This window comes from Penicillium antarcticum (assembly GCF_028974205.1).
Source record: "Penicillium antarcticum strain IBT 31339 chromosome Unknown utg000003l_segment0_segment0, whole genome shotgun sequence".
NCBI classification, from domain to species: Eukaryota; Fungi; Ascomycota; class Eurotiomycetes; order Eurotiales; family Aspergillaceae; genus Penicillium; species Penicillium antarcticum.
The window spans coordinates 2454851-2480067 of record NW_026695301.1 but is presented as its reverse complement, the minus strand read 5'-3'; the positions used below and the strand labels follow the sequence as shown (position 1 = coordinate 2480067).

At 50.3% G+C, this 25217-nt stretch overlaps 10 protein-coding genes across 10 annotated transcripts; 6 read left to right on the top strand and 4 right to left on the bottom strand.

The window, feature by feature from the left end:
* Window positions 1-3035: 3035 nt before the first annotated feature.
* N7508_003656 (pentatricopeptide repeat protein) lies at window positions 3036-6803 on the top strand (the record flags this gene model as incomplete). The annotated part of the gene is made up of 1 exon (XM_058461722.1): window positions 3036-6803. The coding sequence occupies one exon, from the start codon at window positions 3036-3038 to the stop codon at window positions 6801-6803; it is 3768 nt and encodes a 1255-aa protein (XP_058322299.1).
* Window positions 6804-7317: 514 nt separating this feature from the next.
* On the top strand, window positions 7318-9553 carry N7508_003655 (pyridoxamine-phosphate oxidase PDX3; the record flags this gene model as incomplete). Its single annotated transcript, XM_058461721.1, has 5 exons — window positions 7318-7492; window positions 7593-8560; window positions 8813-8931; window positions 9150-9243; window positions 9317-9553. 5 exons carry the CDS (start codon window positions 7318-7320, stop codon window positions 9551-9553), a joined length of 1593 nt encoding a protein of 530 aa, XP_058322298.1.
* Window positions 9554-10167: 614 nt separating this feature from the next.
* Window positions 10168-10704, top strand: N7508_003654 (F-box protein; the record flags this gene model as incomplete). The annotated part of the gene is made up of 1 exon (XM_058461720.1): window positions 10168-10704. One exon carries the CDS (start codon window positions 10168-10170, stop codon window positions 10702-10704), a length of 537 nt encoding a protein of 178 aa, XP_058322297.1.
* Window positions 10705-10917: 213 nt separating this feature from the next.
* Window positions 10918-11217, bottom strand: N7508_003653 (uncharacterized protein; the record flags this gene model as incomplete). The annotated part of the gene is made up of 1 exon (XM_058461719.1): window positions 10918-11217. The coding sequence occupies one exon, from the start codon at window positions 11215-11217 to the stop codon at window positions 10918-10920; it is 300 nt and encodes a 99-aa protein (XP_058322296.1).
* Window positions 11218-12937: 1720 nt separating this feature from the next.
* Window positions 12938-15797, bottom strand: N7508_003652 (chloride channel protein; the record flags this gene model as incomplete). Its single annotated transcript, XM_058461718.1, has 7 exons — window positions 12938-13846; window positions 13897-14251; window positions 14299-14624; window positions 14671-14748; window positions 14797-15156; window positions 15209-15276; window positions 15329-15797. The coding sequence occupies 7 exons, from the start codon at window positions 15795-15797 to the stop codon at window positions 12938-12940; spliced, it is 2565 nt and encodes an 854-aa protein (XP_058322295.1).
* A 383-nt stretch (window positions 15798-16180) lies between these two features.
* N7508_003651 (histone-fold domain-containing protein) lies at window positions 16181-16901 on the top strand (the record flags this gene model as incomplete). Its single annotated transcript, XM_058461717.1, has 4 exons — window positions 16181-16238; window positions 16291-16376; window positions 16429-16519; window positions 16573-16901. 4 exons carry the CDS (start codon window positions 16181-16183, stop codon window positions 16899-16901), a joined length of 564 nt encoding a protein of 187 aa, XP_058322294.1.
* A 262-nt stretch (window positions 16902-17163) lies between these two features.
* On the top strand, window positions 17164-18284 carry rip1 (ubiquinol--cytochrome-c reductase catalytic subunit RIP1; the record flags this gene model as incomplete). The annotated part of the gene is made up of 4 exons (XM_058461716.1): window positions 17164-17587; window positions 17732-17820; window positions 17892-18042; window positions 18103-18284. 4 exons carry the CDS (start codon window positions 17164-17166, stop codon window positions 18282-18284), a joined length of 846 nt encoding a protein of 281 aa, XP_058322293.1.
* A 725-nt stretch (window positions 18285-19009) lies between these two features.
* On the bottom strand, window positions 19010-20526 carry she9 (putative mitochondrion biogenesis protein (She9); the record flags this gene model as incomplete). The annotated part of the gene is made up of 2 exons (XM_058461715.1): window positions 19010-19875; window positions 19929-20526. 2 exons carry the CDS (start codon window positions 20524-20526, stop codon window positions 19010-19012), a joined length of 1464 nt encoding a protein of 487 aa, XP_058322292.1.
* Window positions 20527-21277: 751 nt separating this feature from the next.
* N7508_003648 (putative stress response RCI peptide) lies at window positions 21278-21834 on the bottom strand (the record flags this gene model as incomplete). The annotated part of the gene is made up of 2 exons (XM_058461714.1): window positions 21278-21687; window positions 21777-21834. The coding sequence occupies 2 exons, from the start codon at window positions 21832-21834 to the stop codon at window positions 21278-21280; spliced, it is 468 nt and encodes a 155-aa protein (XP_058322291.1).
* A 1191-nt stretch (window positions 21835-23025) lies between these two features.
* N7508_003647 (SH3 domain protein) lies at window positions 23026-24697 on the top strand (the record flags this gene model as incomplete). Its single annotated transcript, XM_058461713.1, has 3 exons — window positions 23026-23120; window positions 23173-23256; window positions 23311-24697. 3 exons carry the CDS (start codon window positions 23026-23028, stop codon window positions 24695-24697), a joined length of 1566 nt encoding a protein of 521 aa, XP_058322290.1.
* Window positions 24698-25217: the final 520 nt, after the last annotated feature.

The window sequence follows — 25217 nt, the reverse complement described above, 5'->3', positions numbered from 1 at the left end:
AAGACGAAGTGGGACTCAAACATCCTGGGTCCCAACTTGTCAACCTTACGGTAAAGTTATCTAAAACCCATGTAAATGTAACTTTTACCCAGTGATCGACAAAACTACCCCACGAAGGGCGCTTGGTTCTGTAGTGCGCACTGACTGTCTCAAGGTTATCTCGAGTCCGTAACTCGTGACACATTTTCGAGCTGATCTACATGTACTTGTACATCTGTGCATAGTAACTATACTCGGCGTTTGAAACGAGTCGTGACGAGGCGGGGTTGCTGTCATGCTCTACAGTATATATAGGGCTTCTAAGACTGCAAGACTGATGCAGGTGTAGTAAGGTATCTAAGCCAGAGGACTTAGTATATCCAGCTTATAGGTTGCTGATAACGAGTACAGTATCCTATGATGACCCAGCTCAAGCTCTACCTTACCATGTCAGCACGAACACTTTCCGCTAAATTTATTCCCTAAAAAACCCCAGCATCGGAATCCTCCGATAACTATACATGATAATCGACAGCAAATGAGTACAGTAGGATTGTAATTTTCTAGGAGCGGCACGCCCTGCGAGACGGCACGGAACCGATCGACAGCGCGGTTCGTGCTCGGCCATGTGTCCGAGTGTCAAGACCGCCGATTTGACCCGCTGATGTAAGATTGGAGGTCTGACTTTTGGCAGGTTACGGCGAGATTGTTAGACGGGTGAGTATGGTTAGATACGTGTAAATAGGCATGGAATGTTGGTCTGGCAGAGTTGGTAGTGTGTAGGGAGGCCCCCATCAGAAAGATATGTCATGTTTTTACAAGTACCTTTGACAGGTTGACTGGCTAGTATAAGCCGGGCAGAGAAAATATGTTGCAGTATGGTATGCAGTATGGTATTTTGTTATTTCAGCTTGAGTTGAGACGGACTTTATTATCGGCTGATCATCCCGATGTCAGATGCACGCGAGGGCAACGAAGCCCAGTGAGAAGAACTGTCATCGTGAAAGATATTTGGATACATCTGAACAGTGAGGGATAGATTGAATGATTTCAAGCAAGATCGGGGGCCAGCATCATCCAGCAAGCGATTTATAGAGTTATACAGATATACAGATTAACTTTCATATGTTGATGATATGCTACACCCGAAATAGAATAAAATTGAGCTCCAAGAAGATGCATGAACGAACAGACAACAAGGGCTTTGCAAAGTGTGTGATCACAAACAAGATATCAGCATGGCTGTCGTTTACGATACCGTAGGTGCAGGAGCTCAATTGATCACAGCTTCAGCTTATGTTCAACCTTTATTGGCATTTCTTTTCTGGGTAGGGAACAATCCGAGACTGTCTATCTGTAGGCGTTTCTGTAGACTACCGAATCTAAAACAATGCTATCTTGTCTACATCTACCCCTTTCCGGCAGGAAGAATAGATGGGCTCAAATGACTGTGTTGAAGCTTCACACCTTTTGCCTTGCTCTATGGAAACTATTGTGTAAATGATGGGCGAATTCTAGTCGATGGGCTAGAACTCTTCTGGAGGACTAGGGTGTAGTTGCAAGGCAAAATCCTGCTGCGGGTATATGTGCTCGCCCCGAACAGCTCAGCGCGTCTGCAAACAAAAATGAGTTACGCAGGCTCATCAGGACAATTGAGACTTAACAACCATTTTCCCATCTCAAGCCGAATAGAGCTGTCCTAAGCGTGGCAATGGCAATCTTTGCGTGATGGATCAGGAATGCAAAGTCGATAATGTCATTGTAACGGCTACGAGGCGAAACCAGCAGGCAAATTTGATATCATATGCACTGATCAGGTATCAGGATGAGTTTTATCCATGGTAGCTGACAGGCTAAACGAGGGACTTTCGCATCCCTAAAACCCGAAAACGAAAACGAACTAGATCGAACCCACCACAAAGCAACACCTGGAATAAAAGGAGTGAAAAGAATTAACTTATTGTTTGGGCCTGAAAATCACCCAAAATCGAACGGCCAGGAAAATTCCAGTTGCAAGGGACCCCCGCCAATAACCGAGAATCCCGGCGAAGACCCCTGCCAGAAAGCAAGCCTTGCAGCAGTCTATGGTGAAAGATGATGCGACAGAATAATCTTGGGTCGATTTTGGGTGTTTTCAGACACAAACGATGAGCCAATCCAAACCCTCTCGACATCGGTATTTCAGGCCAGATTGCAATAGACGGGAAGTGACCTGTGGAAAAGGAAAACTGAAAACAAGATTTGAAGGGGGTTTCAGCCCCAAGACCAATGTGCAGGTCATGTTTGAGTCAAGGGCTGACAGATACGACCGGTCGAGAAGAAAGACGTGACGTGTAAGGGGGACAAGGTTTCGCACCAAACAGACGGAGAGAGAAGACGGAGAGAAGGGTGAAGAGTCCGAAGTCCGCGCAAAACCTGCAAACACCGCGTTAAGGCCGAGTCCGAGTTTCGGGGAAGGAGCAATTGGCCTCCGAAGAAAAAGAATCGGAAAGAACGTGACTCACCCCAGGTACTGCCCCCTTTACGCTTGCTCTGATTGGCTGACATATCTATACAGGTCAGGTGCAGATTCAGTACTTTGTCGCGTGTATACTTGGGCTCTTAACTGTGTGGTGCCATATGCATCAGATATGAAAATACTGGTTTTGATGTATATACATATTTATCTACAAAGTATAGATCTATTCAAATTGACACGTATAGTTGAAAACAAATCAAATGAATAGGAGTGAACACTGTGGCTATACACCCGTCATAGGTACATCTAGAGGATTCTCCGGAGAAGATCGGCTCTAGGCCCACTGTGAAACTCATGTCAACGATTATTTCTCACCCCTCGCTCTTTTTTCAGGCTTCCGTCTTTCCTCCATACATCTCTCTCTATTGAATAATTTAATTTTACACTTGCGCGTTCATTGGCGACCAGCTGTCGTCAAATGAACCTGCACTCTCACTATCTATTTGAGTGCAAGGTATGCAAATTCCATCTACTCGAAGTACCCATCTAACAATCCCAGCATTGCCTCTTTGCTCTGAAGAGGTCACCCATCAGATAAATGGTTTTCAAACCATTCACCCACCTCGCGCGCCAGAGTTTCACCAAAGCCTTCACCCATGGCTATGCTCAATCAGTAGTCGCCGCGTCGCAGTCCTACGCGTCGACCGCGCCCTTTAACCCGCTCGCCGTCCAGCCCGCCGCCAAATTCTCCCGTACAACCCAACTCCAGAATGCCTTCTCCAACGCGTCCAGTTCCTCCGGCGCCGGCGCAAAGGCCAGCCAGGGCGGTTCCGGCAACGGCGACTTCGGTTTAGCCGCTTACTATGCCGCCTGGCAGCATGCCCAGCAGACTGGCGATGACAGCGATTGGACTCAGTTCGAGTTCAAGCGCCGTATTGGCTGGAAGCCGTCTGAGGAAGCTGACGATGTTCCTGAGAATCGGGCTGCATCGCCGGAGACTGTTCCGCCGCATCCGACCAAGGCTGCTATGAATGATGACGTTAGTGCACAGGTTGAGGAGGCTGTTGCTCGTGAGATTCAGATTCAGGAGGAGCAGGCTAGAGCGGAGGAGGCTGCTGAGGGTTCTGCGATCGTTGAGTCTGATGTGTCGGATGCTGTTATCGAGGCTAACCAGGTTGCCTCGGAGCGCATTGTGCAGCTGGCTGCTTCGAAGCAGTTTGCGGAGATCCCTGCTGCGTTTGAGACTTTGCTGCATGATGGAATTACTCCGACTGTCGAGGCTTATAATGCCTTGCTGGTCGCTGCTGTTCGTCTGCACCCTGATGCTGCTCAGGCTATCCCCAAAGCTCTGGATGTCTATTCGGACATGCTTCGTCGTAGGGTAATTCCCGATGAAGAGACTTATGAGACTCTGGTCCAGCTTCTGGTCACCCGTGCTCACGATATCATCAAGGCCAAGGAGGCTTTGGAGAGTGAGCGTGTGCGATTCGGTGGTATGGAAGAGCCTGGCAAGTTCATGCTTCAGTCTAGTGAGATGGAGCGCGATATCCTTGCCGAGGATACATCTCTGTCCATTGCTGTCAAACTCTTCAATACTGCTGTTGCCCGTCACAGCCGTCTCGTGTTCCCGCTGGATATGTACCGTCACCTTATCATTGCCTGTGCCAAGGAGGGTAGGGTGGAGGATATGATCCGCATTTACGCCCACATGGAATCGCAGAAGATGACCCCTCATGCCACGATTTTCCCATCAATGATCACTGCCTTTGCTTCTGTTGGCGATCTCCGCAGCGCTGTTGAATGCTACAATGAGTACCGCGGTCTCGCTGTCTCCGACGACAACGGAATCTTCAGCATTGTGCAGCGTCAGGATGGCCAAGTCTATGCTGCGCTGATCCGCGCATACTTGTCCAACGGCAAGGAAGAGGGCGCCATGCAGTTCCTCGATCGCATTCGCTCCTCGTTTGACGAGGTCACTGAAGGTCGCCAGGACCGCTGGTCTGCAGTGGAAACCGTCATTGTCGAGGAGGCACTTGTGCAACACTTGATGAACTCGGGCAACCACAGCAAGGCATTGGAACAGGCCAAGGCCCAATTGCATGATGCATCCCGGGATCAGGCCATTTCTCGGATCTGCATGGCTGCCGCCGATGCAGGCGATCTCCCCACTGCATCTGAAGCATATGATTCTCTACCTACTGCACCCGACGTACGACAGAACCCAGCTGTCTCGCTGCTGGCTCTTCACGTTCGTCAAGGTAATGTGTCGTCAGCCCGTTCCTTGTGGATCATGTTGAACACAGTGGGTCAGGCAACCCCGGATCTGGTCCAGCCGACCGCTATGTATGCGGTCGCTCTGCTCAAGAGTGGAAATGTTGAAGAGGGTCTCCATCAAGCCCGTAACATGTTCACGCGTATTCGCAACGCGTCCTCCACACACGTCGTCCGTGAACAGATTACTGAGTCTCTTCACCTCTTTGGTCGTGTTCTCATGCAGTCGGCCGCTGTTCTTTCTCCTCAAGCTTCCATGACTCTGTTGTGGTCCATGCTCGAGAACGGCGGTCTGGTTTCTCCTCTTGCTGAGCACGCTGTCGCTAACCTGGGTCCCATTGGTATTTCGCAGCTCAAGCCTGCCGACTTGACCCTTGCTTTGCAAGTGCAGGCCGGTATGCTGGCTAGCAACAGTGCCATGCTCTTTGATGTTGCCCATCCCGTTCGCTTCGCACACATGCTCGACGTCGCTCTGTCAACTGGTCTTCCTATGGACATCAACACCGTTGGCTTGGTTGACCAGGTTGTTGGCAAGCTTTTCGTCAGCCGTCCCGATGTTGTCAAGAGGTGGCAGGACCACCTGGAGGCTAGCTCCCAGGCCTCTGCCGCTTCTCCCAAGATGTTCTCCGACCGCCAGAGCCCCGTCTCCATGACCGAGACTTCGATTACGACCCCGTCTGCCAATGCTGAAGCTTTTGATCCTTATGCGCATGCGACCGACTTCCGTGGTTCTGCCATCATCGCCGAAAAGCTCGAGAAGACCAGCGGACGTGCCGAGACTCACCTCAACGAGGCCTTGACACGTCTCAAGAACATGCGCCGTATCGGTCGTCACCCTCGCTACATCACCTACGCTAAGTTGATTACCGCTGCGGCCAAGTCTGGTCGTATGACTCTGGCCCACGAGATTCACAGCATGGCTCGGTCCGACGTTCCCCTCGATATGAACTTCAGCGTTGTCAAGTACGGTTGGGTATCTATTCTGGATTCTATGGTCGCCGCTTGCCTCACCCTCGGTGACCGCCAGCTGGCCGCGCAGTACCACCAGGAGCTTCTCACCTTGGGTTCCGCCCCTTCGGCCAACACCTTCGGTCTTTACATCACCACGCTGAAGGAGTCCACCAAGACTTTCGATGAAGCCACCGAGGCTCTGAAGATCTTTCACCGCGCGGTCGCCGAGGGCGTTGAACCCACCTCCTTCCTGTACAACGCGCTGATCGGGAAGCTCGGCAAGGCCCGTCGCATCGACGACTGTCTCGCCTACTTCGCCGAGATGCGCGCCAACAACGTGCGTCCTACCAGCGTGACCTACGGCACAATTGTCAACGCTCTCTGCCGCGTCAGCGACGAGCGCTTCGCGGAAGAAATGTTCGAAGAAATGGAATCCATGCCAAACTACAAGCCCCGGCCCGCTCCTTACAACTCCATGATCCAATACTTCCTCAACACAAAGCGCGATCTCAGCAAAGTCCTCGCCTACTATGAGCGCATGCAAGCCCGCCACATCCAGCCCACAATGCATACATACAAGCTCCTCATCGACGCGCACGCCTCCCTAGAGCCAATCAACATGGCTGCCGCCGAAGAAGTCCTCGAGCACATGAAAGCTGCAGGTCAATACCCCGACGCCGTGCACTACGCCTCCTTGGTTCATGCCAAGGGCTGTGTCTTGTACGACCTAGCCGGCGCCCGCAAAGTCTTCGACACCGTCATGTCCAACCCCCGCGTCCGACCCCAGCCCTGTCTCTACCAAGCCCTCTTCGAGTCGATGGTCGCCAACAACCGCGTCTCCGACACCGAAGAGGTCGTGCAGAACATGTCTCAGCGCAAGATCGAGATGACAGCTTATATCGCCAATACTCTCATCCACGGCTGGGCTACTGAGGGTAATGTCTTCAAGGCAAAGGCAATCTACGATAGCATTGGCATTCAGAAGCGCGAGCCTAGCACCTACGAGGCTATGACTCGTGCCTTTTTGAGTGTCGATGATCGTGCCAGTGCTGCTGCTATCGTCCAGGAGATGATGTCGCGTGGATACCCGTCTGCTGTTGCCGGTAAGATTGTTGATCTTGTTGGTGTTTCTTCTTCTCTCTGAGTGTTCTACACTTGACCTTTACCCCTACCTCTACCTCATACGTCGTTTAATTTCTTCTTTGGTTGCGAGCCTACATTTATCCGGCAGGGCTGGATCCCGTGTGTGGAATATTTCCGGTTCGGCGTCTGTAAGGCGGCTGTGGGATATGGATATGGAACATCTGATCTGGTTCTGGTTCTGGTTTTGGTTTTGGTTTGGATCTTTTCTTGATATGGCATCCAGCGTGCACTGGCGTTTTTCATCTGGCGTTAAAAAAGGCGTGCATGGATGCACTGTATACCATTTTGTTTTTGTTCATAGACGCCTCTCAACTCTCCTACGTCTTAGACGCAGAAATATGAAAAAAAGTGAATGAGTCAATATTCCACAGTAACTTGGTAAACCTAATCGGGTGGCATGACGTCTCGGGAATCTGGAGATTCCCGATCGAGAAACTTCCCTTTTAGTTCCGGTTACTCCCACTTCTCCTCCACAAACTTGACCTTGAACTTGTTCTTTGGCTCTGGGTTCGTTAATGACACTTATTTTATGTCCAGCAGCTCGCTTGGCTTTTGACTCATCCCTCCGTTTGCGAGTCTTTCCCCGCCAACTCCGTTTCCCTTTGCGCTTTTCCTCGACTGTGAATCAACCTCAGCAGGCAAGAATGGAGCACGAGGGTCAAGATACTCGTCGGCCGAAGAAGCTTATCTGTATGTTTCCTAGCGTTGGCAATGAATCCCTAGATTCCCCCTTCAATCCACAGCGCACCATCCAGTCAATCCAATGCAAACAGCTAACAAACCCCCCCAGTCGCACCAGGCGACATAGCCCCAACCCCAGACCTAAAAGCCACCGCTCAATCCCACTCCCAATCTCAAACCTCCATCTCGGACATCCGCAGCGAAACCTCAACCCCAACCTCTACAACCGAAACCCAAATCCTCTCAAACCCATCACGAGCCCACCAATTCACCACAAACCCACCCCTAACAATCTCCCAAATCCACAATACAAACCCCCTCCACCAATTCCACACCTGGTTTCGCGATCCCCGACTCCCAGCATCCTCCGCACCGGAAACATGTACCCTTGCAACAGCATCCATGCCCTCGGGTCGCGTCAGTGCCCGAGTTGTCTACCTGAAAGAACTAGATGAGCGCGGCTGGGTGGTGTACAGTAACTGGGGCAGTCGCGAAGGGAAGGGAGGACAAGTCTTCGGCACCGGAACCGGAAGCGACGAGCTACCGGCAATGCCAGAACCAGACTCCATTCAGCAGGAAATCGGAGTCGGAAATAAATGGGGCGCGCTTACATTCTGCTGGTCGAATGTCGAACGCCAAGTTCGCATCGAGGGACTCCTTGAACCGTTGTCTCGCGAAGAAAGCGAATTATACTGGCGCACCCGCGAGCGAGGGAGTCAAATTGGTGGCTGGGCTAGTTGGCAATCTCGTGTGCTGTGGGATGCACAGCCGGAGATGTTGGCTGAAAGACAGCGCAGGAAGAGTGTTGCGACGTTGCAGGAGGGTGTGGCGGGTGACATCCCGCATGATATTGAGCAGACTGATATCGAGGATGGGAGGTCTCTGCTTGAGACAAGGGTCAAGGAGATGGAGGCTAAATTTGAAGGTGTGAAGGATATCCCTCTGCCGCCTTTCTGGGGTGGTGTCCGACTTGTTCCTGAGTCTGTGGAGTTTTGGCAGGGACGACGGAGTCGTTTGCATGATCGGTTTAGATATGTTCGCATTGGGAGTGAACACGGGGAAGGGGCTAGCTGGAGGGTTCAGAGGCTTTCGCCGTGATCTTTTCAGATCCGATTTTCATATTTAGATGAAGATGATTGTTAGAATGTTAGTGTTAGAGCGAGAAGTGCGCCGAGCATCTTATATATCCATATCAGTCTTATCGTCTTATCCATTCACTTATCAGCCTTGGCGCGAATCTCCAACGTCACCCGATCTCCAAACGCCTCGATATCCCCTGCATGATCCCAATTCAACAGGGAATACGACGAAACAACTGCCTCCGGACAGCACAAAGAAGATAAAATGTCTTCACCAACACCAACACCCAAATCCTCCACGTCCCCATGGATCATCCTCGCCATAACGAGTGGAGCGTTCGCCGCGTTGAACGGTGTTTTTGCGAAATTGTACGTGTTCCCATGCTGCACGGGTGCAAAAGTGCAGTCATATCCGGATACAAGATCGAGACCGAAATCGATCTTGAACCTTGGGATACTTCGAACCTTCCGGCGCTATGTAACTCAAGACCCCTAGGCTTGGGACTACCAATCCTGGAACTAGACTTGGAACACATGGGACAATTGGACTAAATGGGATGAAAGCTAATACCTATGTCTATGTATAGAACAACAGATAACCACACCACATCATTCGCAACGTCCATTGCGCACCTCCTTGGAATGGAATCTTCGCCTTTTATTGAGATGGTTGTTCGAGGTGTATGTTATCCACCCACCCCTGCTTCCACTTACCAATTACAAAACTAACAATCCCCCGTTTTGGTGTATGCAGGCATGTCTAGGCCTAAACATCCTCTGCAACATAATAATGTGGGCCCTCTTCACGCGTGCCCTAACAGCCGGACCGTCAACAACGAAGGTGTCTATCACGAATACAGCGAGTAATTTCCTTGCTACGGCATTGCTTGGTATGATTGTCTTTAGTGAGGCTGTTGGGGGGCTTTGGTGGGTTGGAGCTGGGATGATGGGGGCTGGCTGTATTCTTGTTGGTATGAGGGAGGGGGCTTGACTTGTTTTGATTTTGTCTTTGGATGATGGTTAGGGTTGGATTAGATAGCTATGCAGAGTAACAAGTGAGATCTTGGTTGATTTGTGTCCCTTAAAGGGTAGAGCTTTATATTTTGATGTTAAAGGGGATTGTCTGAGATAGGGTTTTGAATAGGAATTTATAATGGGTGTCAGGTAAGGACAATGGATAATCAGTTGATCAGCTACAGACACGGCTTCGTTTTACGTATCTGACACTCGAGATTAGCTTCTCTGCTGATTTGAGCCCAACTCGAGAAAGATAAGCAGGGTGGCACAATCTCGTGGGCTTCGTTTGATATTAGCTGCGGAAATGGAATTGGACTGTAGATATATACAACTAACGTGAATGGCAGCTTTCCATCATTTTATGGGAATAAGAATAATGCTCAATCAATAGAAGTGATTGTTGTCAACAGTGGAAACACGTCAAGTCTATTGTTTACTTTCTCAATAGGAACAGTGCCTCTACACAACTCCATTGTTTACCTTTTTGGGAAACCCTACCTACTCTATCTCCCAACTTCGGTTGTGTCCTGTTTACATCTCTTGTTTACAAACCTCCACCGTCTCATAACCAAGGCAGTCATCGTGATCATGGCTTCTCAAAGCCCCCATGATCTTGTCACCGTCCACAAAATCCAATCCTCTCCCACGCATCCAATTGCTCACACCAAAAAGGTCAAACGCAGCTATCCTCCCATCATCCCAATCATCATCGTACCAACCAAAGACAGCCCCAGCAGCCCCATCCCAGACTGGTTCAGACTCGATTCTCTCCCCGAAGAGCTGCTGGAAGAAGTCTCGAAGCACCTATCGGTTACCGACCTCAAATGTCTCCGCCTGACCAGCCGCCACATGTACCGTATCAGCCTTCGGGAATACGCGCGCGAGGGTTTCCGCAAAATCACGACCGACTTCACTAAACAATCGCTGGATCGCATCTATTCCATTCTCAAAGATGATGTCTTTCGTCCTCAGATCCGCGAAGTTACTATTCAGTGGGCCGGAATCGACCGCAAGGCACCCAAGGCTCTGGTCGAGGCCTTCTGGGGTGCTTTTAACCGTTGCGAGAACTGTAAGATTTCGGAAGCCTGTCTTCTATTTCTCAACCTCCAGACTCGAATTAAATGATATTTGCAGTTAGCGAGTTTTATGAAGAGGTCTACTTGGAGGCTTTGCTTCATATGTTTTATTTGCCGCTTGATGATTTGTGGCTCTAGTAATCCCAGGAGAATACGACTATGCAAACTTGGAACTTTGTCAATTGTGAAATGAATATGTGGCCAGGAATCAAACACTATTACTGATACCTCTATCCTCCATTTATAAGATGTAAACATGTCCTCACTGTGGGAAATGCACAGGGGCCTTCTCAGAGCTTTCAATGGCCTGCTCCAACCTCTTCTCATACTCTTCCATCTCAAGACTCTTCTGATCATCTTCATCCAACCCATCACAGCCCTTACTTTCTACTTCGCCTTCAGGCTCAAGCCCAACCTCAACAGTCTTCCCCTCCCCACCACGGGCCGTATTAACAGACATAATATCCCTATAAAGACCAATAGAACCAGGCAACTTGACCCCATCAACACCACCCGCCCAAGAACCGAGCATCAAACATACGATACTGGACCGCCCACACATGTGGCTCGGCAATTTCCATCGCCATCTCCCATGATGAACCTTCACCAAGCTTTACAGAGCCACCAACTGGGACACATGGACGCTGCGCTCTCAGCTTGGGACTGTGCATATGAATTATTCGGCATACTAGGTCAACAGTATCTATATTTGAGTGGAAGGTCTACCGGCTTTTGAGAAGTGGCAGAAAAAATTGGCTTATTGGATTCAGTTTGATGATTGTTTTCGGGAGTTCAGGGAGATTCGGCGAGCCAATGTGAATGTCGGAACCATGAGGCTGAATCTTTTTTATGTTCCAAAATAGATATAGACTCTGTGGGAGAAGACTATGGCTGACGATGCAATTTGGGTTAGATATGCTGCTGCTGAGATTTCATATCGACGACTGCTTGGAGAAAGGGATGTTCTACATGGCTGAAAAGAAACTTCGATTGCTTGCGGATCAGGCAATGGGCATGGAGCAAGTGTATGTCAGGGATCTCTGGTGCATACTTGCTTGTGAAGAAATAGGAGATTAACAAAGAGCGAAAAAAAAATCCTGGATGGTATCAATCACAATGATCTGTGCGATGAAAGTCTTGAGTTCAAACAAGGGATTACAACCGAAACAATCTTCCCAACCATGCAGAGAATGCTTTGATTTTCTGTGTTTATGCTGGAGACTATGAGAGAGGCGAGCAAATGGCAGATCTTGTTCTGGAAATCTCTCTGACGTTCGTTGATGAGCTGAATGAGGATTTCCTTAATGGCGCCTTTCGGCTCTGTCACTACAGCGCCCTTTTGATGAATACTCTCCATCCAGAGCATGCCTTCTCGAGACTTCTTCAGGTAAGAAGGGCGATTGAATTCTCCAGGACCCAAATAGCCGATGTCGACGCACGCATCAGAAGTTCCTGGGCTGGGTGGGCACGTGAGATCTTGATCAATCTCGCAATCCTTTGTCTTCGCTGTAGAAGTGCTGGGGTTCCTGTTGCTATGATGACACAATATGACCACGGTCATCCAGCTGACATCTCTTGGGAAGAACATGCTCTTCTCTTCACAGAAAGTAGTCGAGCACGTGCAGTGCTTGAGTCATTGCAGGGACAAGCAAAGTAGGGAAAGCTGTCAGACTCTCGGGCTGGCGCTTTCTTCGATGCTGTTCACAAACGACGGGCCCTGAGGGCATTGCTTGCTCTTCAATCTCGAAGTCCGGAGCAAGAGGGTGAGATATTACAACTTGAGCTGGATTTAAAAGATCCGGAAGACGCGGACGAATTGTCCCCTGCAACAACGTTTACTGAGAGTGCGAATTCTCCAGCTCATCCGCTACTACTCTACCAATGCCTCAATGAGAATGCTGTGGTTATCGAAGCAACTTTCGGTCCTCGTGGCTTCCTTGCCTTCGCAGTGACTCGAGAAGGTATCCAACAAGTACACTACGGATCAACAAGCACAGTCGATATGTGCAGACCAGTCATGCAAATCATGCAGATAATGAAAGAAAAGGCGTTTTATCTCTGTTGCGGAGTTTTTGTTGTTGACTATGAAGATGATTTTGGAGCATTTGGATTGGTCAAGTCCGTTTTACTGGGCGCCTTTTATGTTCATGGGAGATGGGAGTTTTCGGTTTGGGGAGAGTTCGTAGTAGGTATAGAGTTGGCTCGAGAGGATAAGTAACATTATGTAGCGAACGCCTCACTATCAAGATACAGTATAATCACAGTTCCTCCATTTTCGGGTGTCAGATCATTGGTCGATCTTCTCTATCTTCCAACTCGACTACGGCATCATCATCGGTGCCATCCAAGATGCCGGATGGCTCGGACTGTCTTGGCGGATTCCGATCACGCAGCCGGACCGGCCGGCGAGATACCGTACCAGAGACAAACCCGGCAACTGTCTGGATCAGTCGCCATAGACGCTCTTCCAGTGTTTCAGTTGCAGGGCTGTTTAAGTGCCCGCCGAGTCCGGAGTATTCCGATGAGCTCGTTGCTGCGATGGTGTGTTCTTCGGCTTCAACCTTGAATTGGTATTTCAGACAGTCTTTTACAGTGACTAGGCCGGTTAGACGGCCACGGTGTTCAACGAGGATCACGCGTGGTCCCATCTTCTTGAAGATTTCCATGACAGTCTCCAGGGGATGGCGCGGGTGTACGGTCAACGGTGTGTGATCGACGTACCGCGAGAAGTCGACGAAGGCAGCTCCTGCGCTGCGCTGGATTGCATCGAATGTGTCTGACCGTGTGTGATGGGGGACAGAAGCTCTCCGTGCAACAGCTGCTTCGGCTGCTTCCTTGGTGAAGACACAGCGGGCGTTTGGTGCCACCATTCCCTGGTTGCGGGCACGGTCAATAGCATATCGGAGCTCGGTACGTCCGATGTATCCAACCAGGATTTTGCTGGTGCGGTCTTCCACGACGGGGAAGCCTTGGAACTTATTGTCGTTGAGGAGATGCTCTGCTTCACGTACTGGGAAGTCTGATGCCGGCAGTGAGAGCGGGTCCGTGGTCATTGCATGAGAGACAGGCACGTTAAAGACATGGTCTTCTTTGTTATCTAAGAATGGAAAGCCATTGAACCAGATCATTCTGTCGGCAATACCACCACTGCCGAATCGATCACCGACGGCTTTGGTTACTCCTACCACGATCTGCGATGGGTTAGCAGGTTACATTGGCAGTGATCCTTGGGTGTACATACCATGGTCGGCAGGATGTAAGTCAGTGCACCAGTCAGCTCGAACATAATAACCGTAACGGAGATAGTTAGATGCATGATACCACTGAGCGCTGCACCTGCGCCCAGGAACGCGTACGTTCCCGGCGTAATGCAAGGTACATCTGGCTCGCAAGAGGCGAAGAATGCAGATTTGGGGAAAGATTCATGTAGTGCCTGCACCATGATACCCACCATGCGACCAAAAGATGCTCCCACAGCCATTGAAGGCACGAAAATACCAGCTGGCACTTTGCAACCATAGGAAATGATCACCAAGCCTGTGCGAAGAACAGTTGCAATGGCTAGAGATAGGACCATCGGCCAACGGTTTTTGGCTCTGCTTAAGTCAGTATAATTTCCTTGACATATAGGAGGCATTCATACTCGCAAAGTCCATCATAGTCGTGGCCACCCTCACATTCGCGGAACAGAATCTCCATCATTTCGGTCATGTTGATCTTGAGGAACATATTGGGATAGCACAGCACTGCAGTCAGTCCAGCAAGAACCACTGATTCTGTGATAGGCCACTGGGACAGATATTTCTTGCGGAATGCGGCCACCCTAAGATTCCATTTCATCACGAATGCACCGTAGAGTCCACCGAAAACTCCAAGGCCAACGAAGAAGATCAGTTCAAAGAAATGCCAAGTTCGATCATATTCCACCTGAAACATGACCAATTGGCCGGTTCTAAATGGGTTGACAGCCTGAGAATTTAGCAGATATCCAGTCATTAGGTAGATCGATACATACCGCCAGCACACTGGTAGCAACCAAAGCACAAAAGTAACTACGCCAAAGAGTCTTGAGGGGGAAGTAGTTGGCCATTTCCTGTTGACATTAGTATCATTCCATGAGTCTCAATTGCATTGAACGAACCTCCAGGGAGAACAGCACTCCTCCGATAGGACTTCCAAAAGCAACAGCTACACCAGCTGCCGCTGAAGCAGTCAATATTTCTCTTGTCTTTGAGGCATTTTGTTTGTATTTGCCGAAGAAGCGCGAGATTACGTTTCCTGTACACACAGCAAAGTGTACACTGGGTCCCTCCTTTCCTACAGAAAGACCCGATGCGATGGCTAGCGGAAGTGCAATTGACTTGATCAGAAGAGTCCAGGCACCCAGGAAGCCCTTCATGACAAAGCCAGCAATGATGCATTTAATCTCTGAGATTCCAGATCCTGCCGCGTAGGGAGCAAATGACTTGACCAGAACCGCGGCGATGGATGAAAGTATTAACTATATCAAGGTTAGGTCATGGACCAATAAAATAAGTATGCGACAAGCTTACCGCGCCAAAGAAATAGATGACATAGTTGAACAGCCAGAATGAAGTCCAATGCTTCCATTCGGGGCAACCTATAAGCGTCAGTCTCACTGTCCTAGTCTCCAACAAGCTTGCTGGACATACCATTCTCTGCGCCCCAACAGCAAAACTGCTCATTCAAATAGAATGCAGTAGTACAATGGCCCAACTTAATATCGGAAAGCCACTCGGTAATAATATTGAGCACAGCCGAATTCAATCCAATGGCCATGCCAACAAGTGTAACCACAAGCCACGCCTGACCTGCGTCGTATGATTCATACACTTTCCGCCTCCAGCCAAGGATGCCTTCTTGATCCCAGAACCTCGTCCCGCTGCGCCGCTTAGCGCGCCGCCGCGATTGTTCATAGACAGCATCTTGAACCCAGTCTATAGTGGTAAAGTCTTCATAGCGCTTGATCTCACTGATCTCTTCTGTGATCGCGGGGGCATGGGGGTCGGGAGCGGGTTCGGAGGCGATAGGAGAGGTAACAGAGCGGGCTGATGGCCTGCGCGAATTGCGGCGCTCTGAGTTAACTGAAAGCGACCGGGAAACGGTCGGCGAAGGGCGCATTGAGGTCATGACATCGATCGAGGGGATAGGATCAGCATAGTCAGTTTAGACTCTGGAGGCGATGAGCTGTCTATGGTGCGCTTCGCCGTAAAAAGACGGACTTCTAGACTTGAAATGGGATCCTCAGGCCAGCCTTGAGGTATTGCTGGACTCTATTCAAGCTGTGGGGATCTTGGGTAACTTGTGAACGGAACGGAGCTGTGGAAGTAGATGAGGTGACAAAGCCAAGTCGCCAAGTATCGATAACTCTGATAACGCGGCCACGCGTTTAGCTCTTTCTTGACTCCACGCTGGCGCCCTTTTGCAACTTCAACGGGTCAAGAAGTTGAAATTGCTGGCGCGTACTGCGATCTTTACCTCATTTGCCAATTTACATCGTCATTATGCCTCCAAAGCCTATGGGAGATCCGGATGAGATCACCGGACAGAGCGCGCTCCCCAGTACGTGTTGAACTACAGCTGCTCAGACAATCTGGCTAAAATTTGTCTATAGTTTCACGAATCAAGAAGATCATTCAGCTAGACGAGGATATCGTACAATGCTCGAACAATGCGACTTTTGTCATCGCCAGGGCTACCGTGCGCCACACCATTACTACACTTCTACGGACATCAACTGACGCAATTACAGGAACTGTTCATCCAATACCTGGCTGAACAAGGACACAACGTGGTCAAGTCCGAACGAAAACCCCGCAAGACTGTTCAATACAAAGATCTCGGTGGGTGATGATTCGTGGCAGAGACCGACAATATGCTAATGAATGAGCAATAGCCGCGGCGGTGTCACACACCGACAACCTCGAATTCCTATCCGACGTGATTCCCAAGACTACAACGTACAAACAATTCAAGGAGAAGAAGGCCAAGGATGCGGCCGATCAGAGCGCCATGGAGAAGGGCCAACGTACCCTCAATGGCGTTGGTGCTGCACCCACTTCAGCAAATGGCATGGGCACAGAGAATGCTACTCCCCAGGGAGAAGAGTCAAAGACAACGTCTCCCTCGGTTCCTCGGCCAATGGTCCCTGTCAGCGCGTTGATTGCGGACCGGACAGTTGAACCCATTTCGAGCCATGACCATGACGTGGAGATGCAAGATTGATTGCTCCTTGCCCTTCTTATTCTGTTCTCTATTTATGATTTGCATTGGAGTTGGTTCTGGGTTATGTGGTCGCATTGGGTCGGTTCGTAGATATTGACAGCGGGTACACCGTAGAGAAGTCAGTCTACCAAAATGAATAATTAGCAAAGTGCCAGTTCCAATAGTTAAGTGCCAATATATAAAATAAGACGATATACCAGTACTAAACAATATAACTATATTGTTCAGAAATGGTAGGGAGTGAACGGGAACCGAGCAGCCAATGAGCGGCCCCGTGATTCCGATCGCTAGCGAAAGCTCTGGCTCCAACTTCAACTTCCGACTTCATCCACCCTCTATCCCTCCACCTCCCTCCACACTCGCGGCTCAATTCCCCCCGTGGTCAATTGCCCTCAACATGTCGCTCTCCTCCGCTTCCAGCACTTTGCTGCGCACCGTCGCCCGCCAGCAGGTGCCCACCACCCGCGCCGCCGTCACCTCCTGCCAGCGGAGGGGAGTTGCCGATGCGAAGTCATCCTTCGAGTCTCCCTTCGCCAGCGCTAACGAGCGTGGCTCGACCCTGAAGATCCCCAACTTCAGCAAGTACAAGTCCAACAACTCGCCTCGCTCCAACCAGGTCTTCTCCTACTTCATGGCCGGCTCCCTCGGTCTGGCCACCGCCGTCGGTGCCAAGGCTACTGTCCAGGGTAGGTTTTTTTCTTTTCTTCGATTCGAAAAGAGATGGGAATAAAATATGAGGGAGATTGGATTGAGCGAGATTCCGAATATCTCGAGTGGTCCGAATCCGGGCGTCCCTGTACAACAATGACTGACGCGATATTTTTATCCAGACTTCCTGGTCAACATGTCTGCCTCCGCCGATGTCCTGGCCCAGGCCAAGGTTGAGATCGCTCTCGGTTCCATCCCTGAGGGCAAGAACGTACGTGTTTATATCTATCCCATCCGGTGGCTTCCTGTGGCCAAGACCCTTATCTAACACACTCCAAACAGGTCATCATCAAGTGGCGTGGTAAGCCCGTCTTCATCCGTCACCGTACCCAGGGTGAGATTGATGAGGCCCGTGAGGGCAAGTGGGAGTCTCTCCGTGACCCCCAGCCCGATGAAGACCGTGTCCAGCGCCCCGAGTGGCTCGTCATGCTCGGTAAGTTCACGCCAGGATCGGGACGATCAATCCCACAATTCACATCCTAACACTCACCAGGTGTCTGCACCCACTTGGGTTGTGTCCCCATTGGTGAGGCCGGTGACTTCGGCGGCTGGTTCTGCCCCTGCCACGGTTCCCACTACGACATCTCCGGCCGTATTCGGAAGGGTCCCGCCCCTCTGAACCTGGAGGTCCCCGCCTACAACTTCCCCGAGGATGAGGTTCTCGTTATCGGTTAAGCGACCCTTTTTTTCAATACACCCCCGAATTTGATCGTCGCCTTCCGAGCGACTTGTCTCATTAGAATGTGTGGATGAGATAAAAGATAGAGAGGGAAGATGTGTCTCCTATCTATCTGTGTATGTGCTTGTGCGTTTTGGTTATTTCCCTTTTTTAGACAGAGCGGCCGTGTGTCTTGTCAAGATTAAGAGATCTGTGTTTTAATATGGACAAAAAAAAATGAGCCTCTTCTTCCCTTTTGTTTCATCCTCCGAGTTCATGCTCCGAGCTATGGGCTCTCGAGGTCCCTGCAAGCGCGCGCTGCCATTCTTACTCGTGAGTTTAGATGCTCGGGCTGGCAGTTTGTCCTGGCAGTGCAGAGGATGTCCGCGGTCTCCTTGAGTACATACTTATGTTCTATATTAGTGTATCGTCTAGTCATGTTATTTCCTATGTTCACTTCATTCCAAGGATTGAATGTAGGAGTCCAAGCAAGTAGAAGTATTACCGATATGGGATAGTTAAGATGAGATCATTCAATGTTTTGCTATATGCTCAACTCGCTAGAAGCTGCAATAGTAGTACACTAGACTCGATTCTATCCAAGCGAGTCTATTCTTCATTCAACTGTACAAATATACCCATTCCAATCAACGGAGTGGGTTCTCAAATCTCTAATACTAACATGTACTTAGCCATGTCGATGTCTATGGCCATGCATGTTCGAATAAATCACCAATACCAATTACCCAGATCTAATAAGGGCAAAAAGGAGGCCCATGAGAGCAGCACCAGTTGCAGCACTCTGAAGCGCGACTGTCGTAATATCACGCTGGGAGACAGCTACACTGCGCTCACTGAAGAATTCATGGAAGGCTGACTTCCAGTATTCGACAGAGGTAGGCGGGTGAGAGATACCCGACAGACGAGACTGAAGTGACTGGGCTGGAGTAGCGCTCGCATCCGATGCAACTCCAACCACTGAGGGGGCAGCCGCAGCATCATTGGCAGCATCAGGAATACTCTCCTTCACAGCCGCGGGCACATCCTCAATTACAGTGGAAGGTTCGGTATCAGACGTAGCATCGACAACCTCAGACGGGATAGCCGAAAGTGCACCAGCGGTCTCAGCCAAGAAAGCGCGATTAAGCTCCTTCTCCTTCTCAAGCGCCTCGACAACCTTATCCTCAAAGCCCTTGACAAGTCTCTTTCTCCGCCACGGCTCAACGAGAATCTGGAAGACGAGGAACAGAAGTACGTTGACACCCATCAGACCCCATGTCCCCCATGTCGACATGCGGCGGATTTTATCGGACCAGACTTGTTCTTCGTGGTAGCGGGAGAGGATGCTCTTGCTTAGTTGTGCGGCTGCTTCTTCGGCTTCGCGTTCCGCTGCTGAGAGGGCGTGCGAAGTTTCTGTTTCTGCTACTTCGTTTGTGTGGTCGTTGCGGTACAGGAGGGTGAAGCGTTCTAGGTCCGTTGGGGACCAGGCGTGTTTGCGTTGTAGGAGTTCGTTTACTTCGCGTTGGGAGGTTGAGCGGCGGTTTATGGCGGAGGCGTAGTCTTCTTTGGCTTGTTTGACGTGGGATCTGGCTGTGCGAAGGCGGCTCTCTGTTTTGTTATTAGTTGCTGTATGGCCTAGGTTGGGTGGGTTGGGTGCTTACCTTGGAACTGGATGTCGTTCTTTAGGGCTTCGATGCTGGAGTAGCCGGTCAAGTCGTTCAGCCTTTGACCTGCCACGAAGACATTTGATTGCAGGTTGTCCATCATTGTGCTAAATTGTTTGGACATTTGGGAGCGCCGGCTTTCCAGGTAGGAAGGAAGACCTCCACTCTTTGCCTCGGCCTCAATGACATCTTGCTCATGCTGTGCATATTTCTCCTTCTCTACTTCTGCCTCCTTCGTATTTGATTGTTCCGCTGTCAAACCGGGCTCTGTGTGAGGGGGAGCAGCATGAGAACTCCCCACCTCAACACCCGGGATCGGGGCCGGATCGCGTGAACCAAGCTCTAGCTCTCTCTCCCTAATGACCTTCTCAGCTTCACTAGGAAACTTCTCCCTGTCGTCAAAGGCAGCATATGTCTCTGGCTGTCGGCGGAATTGACATTGTACGCAGGCGGAGAAGCTCCGCGGAGTCGGTCTGGTGATGGGAAAGGTTGAGGTTGCCGGACGGAAATGTGCTCGCACCGGGGAGGATCGTGTTAATTGCAGTTGAAGGTTGGACCGGAGTGAGTGCTTGAGCAGTGTTGGCATGGACTGCATGGCCGGTGTATGGGCCACTGGCTCGTGGCGAGGGGAATGGTTGTAAGGCAGAGGCCGGGAGAAGATCTCGGGTTGGCCCTCGGATAGCTTATCAGATTGGAGCCGGTTGCAGAGCCCTGAATATTGTTCATGTTGAACCCTGTAGACATTTTAAATGTTATTTTAACTATTCCTAGTCAAATTTCTGGTGTTTCAGGTAGTATTGAATGAAAAAATATCTGCTGGTTCTTCGTTTGGGCTGCCATTCAACCGGTCCGGTGCAAATATATATATCCGCTGTGTATCATTACAGACCACCATTACTTGAAAATAATTGGTATGAGACTTCCAAAGTTGTTTCGTAGTTACGCTCACAAATTTACAAAAAGAGAGATATATATAAGAAAACCAATTAGCATGTACTACCTCGATACAAGAACTGCAGTATGAAATCCAAAGCCTAAGACTAGCCCAACCTCGAATCCAAAAATGACAAACTACCAAGAAGATAGAGAAAAGAGAGAAGAAAAATACAGTTCGCGACAAGTGACCAGTAAAAAAAACAGATTCAGAATTACTTAGAACATTGCTTCGTCAAAGTCATGATGCAGTTCTTACAATAGAAGAGGTCCAAGATCCAAGGAAAGGAAAGCAAGGGAAGCACGCAATACATAGAATAGAGGGTATAGTAGCAGATGACGACCAAAACTGACTGATATGCGAGAGCAATCATCGCAAATGCAGCATCGTCTTGTCTTAGCACCCGCCACCTCTATTCATCGCTCTGCACCTTGTTATCACCCTTGACAGCCTCGGCATACGTCGGCGGGGCCTGCGAGCTGCTACCCCCTTGCTCACCACCTTCATGCTGATCGTGTGACTTAGTCGCCGAGCTCGTCTGAGCAGACGCCTGCTGCCCATTGGCGACAGTACCATATGACCGCGGGGCGGGGTGCTGATGGGGCTGGTGTGAGACATAGTAGTATGTGACATTCCCGTTCTCGAGATCCCGGCGCTGGCTTGCGCCACCAGGGATGGGCTCGTAGCTTGCCCCATCAGGGTCTTGTTCTGGATATTTGACGATGATGTACCATGCGTGGATGAGGCCCGGGAGGTAGCCCAGGAGACAGAGGGCTATGTTGATAACTGAGTCGGCGGTACAGATGCCTGCCTTGACCCATACTGTTGAGACAGTCCTTGATCAGCACGGTCATGACTCTATGTGGTGTGGTGTGGTCTGGGGAATATGGGAGTATGAAGCTGCGACTTACCTGCAATAGGTGGGAAGAAGACGGCGAGAACCGCCAGGAAAATATCGGAGCTGCACATGGCTGTGGTCTGGGTGAGTATCAAAATAGTAATCGACGTGGACGTCTATGATTTTTGCGATGAGTTCGATGCAGTGGCAGCCTGCTTATCCCCGATCAGATGATGTCAAGTCATGTGACTGTGACTACAGTCAGCGCGAGAGTCTTCAAGAATAAAGTTGTCAACGTCCCAAAGTATGCACCATTTCCTGCAAGGATATATCAATCGTGTTCTGACTACTATCAATTATCGAAATGCGACTTATCCAACACTAGACCGTAAAAGCGGGGTGCATCCAACTTTCTGTACAAGCGGTAAGTACCCAGTACAAGCTACGGTTACTGTCCCACTCCCACTAACAGGTACCGAGTACCTTCATATCCCCCCCTCGCATGTTTCCGTGATAGCTCACAATGTGGTACAACTACGGTATTCTGTGCATGATGCAAGGCAGTCGGAAAATAAGGTAACGAGGTAACAACATGGTAATTTGAAATTTGCCAGAGACGGCAGCGTTGTAGCGATCGTCCCTCGGAGCCGCTAACGTCCCTAGCGAGGCTGGGAGATGAGTAGTGTACGAGAACTCGGTAATAGTGTACTCTACACAGAAGAAAGTAAGAAGGTACGAAAAGCCCCTATCTGAACCCTAGTAATTGAATGGATATTGAATATTGAATGGAAGGCTCAAAAATAGGAGAGAAGAGAAAGAACCGTTGAGGTGTAAGGTAAAACGAGTAAACAAACCGAGCCCCCCTTTTTTAGCATGTAAGATGAGCTGTAACATCCGAGTCTAGGTATCTGAGGTAACTTATGCCTGTGCATATGTAAAAATAACCAAAAACCCAGTGTTTCATAATTCCCTTTTTCCCAGCAGTTCGTCTCCCTTACCCACTAAGCCCAGGCCACTTCCAACTTGGTCCATAGGCAATCTCATTTCCTCTTCTCCGTCTTCCACTCTCGATCTGGGCTTCGTTGACCGTTCATCCTGGGTCCTCTTTGACCCAAGTCACTCGTTTATTTTCTTTCGCGCGTTTTCTCTTCTTTTGCCAAGCTTGAGGTAGTCACGGTGGCCTGGGGTCGACCAGTTTCGTTTCTTTTTCCCGTGCCGGTGCCGAATTGAACATTTCCGATCGCAATTGACACATTCCACGGCATATCTATCTGGGCAGCTTCTTCTGTATCAGGGCGACAACTTTGAGGTTCGCGCCCGACATGTCAGACTCTTGTATCTCCCTCTCGGGATCAAGCGCCTGTCCTGCCTGGGCTAGCTCGTCCATTTCCACTAATTCCAGCCTATACGGGAGCTTGTGAGTCATCGCGCGCCGGAGAAGTCGAGGATACTTGCTGACAGACAGCTAGTCCATTTCTCAAAGGCGTCTCGAATCTGACCGAGTTCGATAATTCATTGAAAGACTATGTTAAGGGGTCATACATTTCATTGAAGTATGTTGGCAACCGATGGGGTATCTGAGCAGAGAGATGCTGACTGGCGCATAGATATGACGAGTTGTTGGGCTGTGAAGGCCTCAATACCAGTTCACCAAACGACTACTATGCCCAATACACAACCAGTGTGATGTGCAGCAGTGTCATCCAGAGCTCCATATCCGACTGTGATTTATCAACTGACGATGCGCTCCCGATTTGTGTCGACACATGTGCGCTTTGGGCGCGAAGTGAGGAGGAGACCATGGTCAATACCGATCTATGCACCAGTACCGACAAGGACTATACGAGCCAGATCTACTCCGATTTGATTATCTGCGAACAACCATACAAAGCCCTGTCTGGAAGCTGCATCGAGGGAGCCGAGAACGAACCGGACGACTGTGGATTTGCTTCCAACACCATTGGACTTTGCACCTACTGCAAGAATGGAACCGATACCTGCTGCACAGCATCCAATGCCACGAGCCGCTGTGATGGAGTGACGATACCTACTACGACTCTGCCACCACTCACTTCGTCTTCCACCGCGGCTCCCGGTGGTCACCATGGATTGTCTGGTGGTGCAATTGCTGGAATTGTGATCGGGTCCATTGCAGGAGCAGCCATTCTCGCCGCTTTGGTCGCCTTCCTTTGCATCTTCATGCGCCGCCGCCGCAGGAACACCCCGAATGAAGGTGGATTGAACCAACCGAACCCGCAACGCAAGGGAGGATCGCCATCTATGCAGCAGGCTGGGAGTCCGACCGCCTATAATATGATTCCAGGGGGCCGAGTCACACGCATGTCTGCCTTGCGCGAAATGCCCAGCTCCTCCTCACCTGCATACTCGCGCACTTCCGCGGCCATGTACAGTGGTGCCAAGTACAGTGACACAGATTCAGAGGGCATGGGTGCTAGCCCTGGAGCCATGTCCAAAAAGATCCCCCCTGTAACTGGGAAGCGTCTTGGTTCGCTCTCGAGTGGCTCTGCTCTGGCTGGACTAGAAAGCGACAGCTCGCCTCGCTCCGGTACCAATACCACTTATCAATACTCTTCCCCTGAAGGGGTGACTAGCGGTCAATCCGAGCAGCTGTCATACTTCCGCGACTACTACTCGCAGGATGACATCCACGCTGGAGACAAGGTAGCCGTCCTCTGGGCATACTCCCCACGAGCAGGCGACGAGTTTGAACTCGACCGCGGCGAGATCCTCAAGGTGATTGGTATATGGGACGACGGCTGGGCGACAGGAGTGCGTCTTCCCGAGCGAGCCGAAGACCACGACATCAGCCACCGCGAACAACGAGACAGCGGAGTCTCCAATGGCTCTCACTTGCCTTCGCGCTCGTCACCCACGCCATCAGGCGAGATCAAGGCCTTCCCCTTGGTCTGTATCTGTCTCCCGCAGCACTGGCGTAAGATCATCGACGGTGGCCAGGAAGACGATGAAGTCTGAGCGCGGTTCTCGGTTTCCATCCAAATTACGTCTTTCACGACAGCGTGCTGATCCTTTTTCTATCCTTCCAGCTTCGCAAGTTGGTGTTGGTTTGCGTTTGTACCGGGCTGGCCGCTTCTGATCTCAATGTTTTTCTACTCGTATTCGATATACCCCCCTTTCTGACGGTCTCGTCCTTTTTTTTTTTCCCTTTGGTTCTTCTACTGCTATTCTCTCCCTTTGGGAACCGGTCGCTGGCGCATCGGACTTGGTGGGAATACCTCACTTGGTCTCTTTACCCGTACCCTCGGTTTGCCATTACTATGGAATTCCTCAAGTTAGTCCTCGGATATCACTTAATGTACATAATTAGACAAATCTACAAGCTTAGGGTCATCTCCACACCCCACATCTGCTCAGTTCTTACCCGGACCGGCGTTGGCTTCGATTCGCAATTACTTTACTAATCCTTGCCCCTCATCTCGCCATACTCCGGAACACTTTACATATATCACTTGTAACTTCAACTCTCTTCTGATCC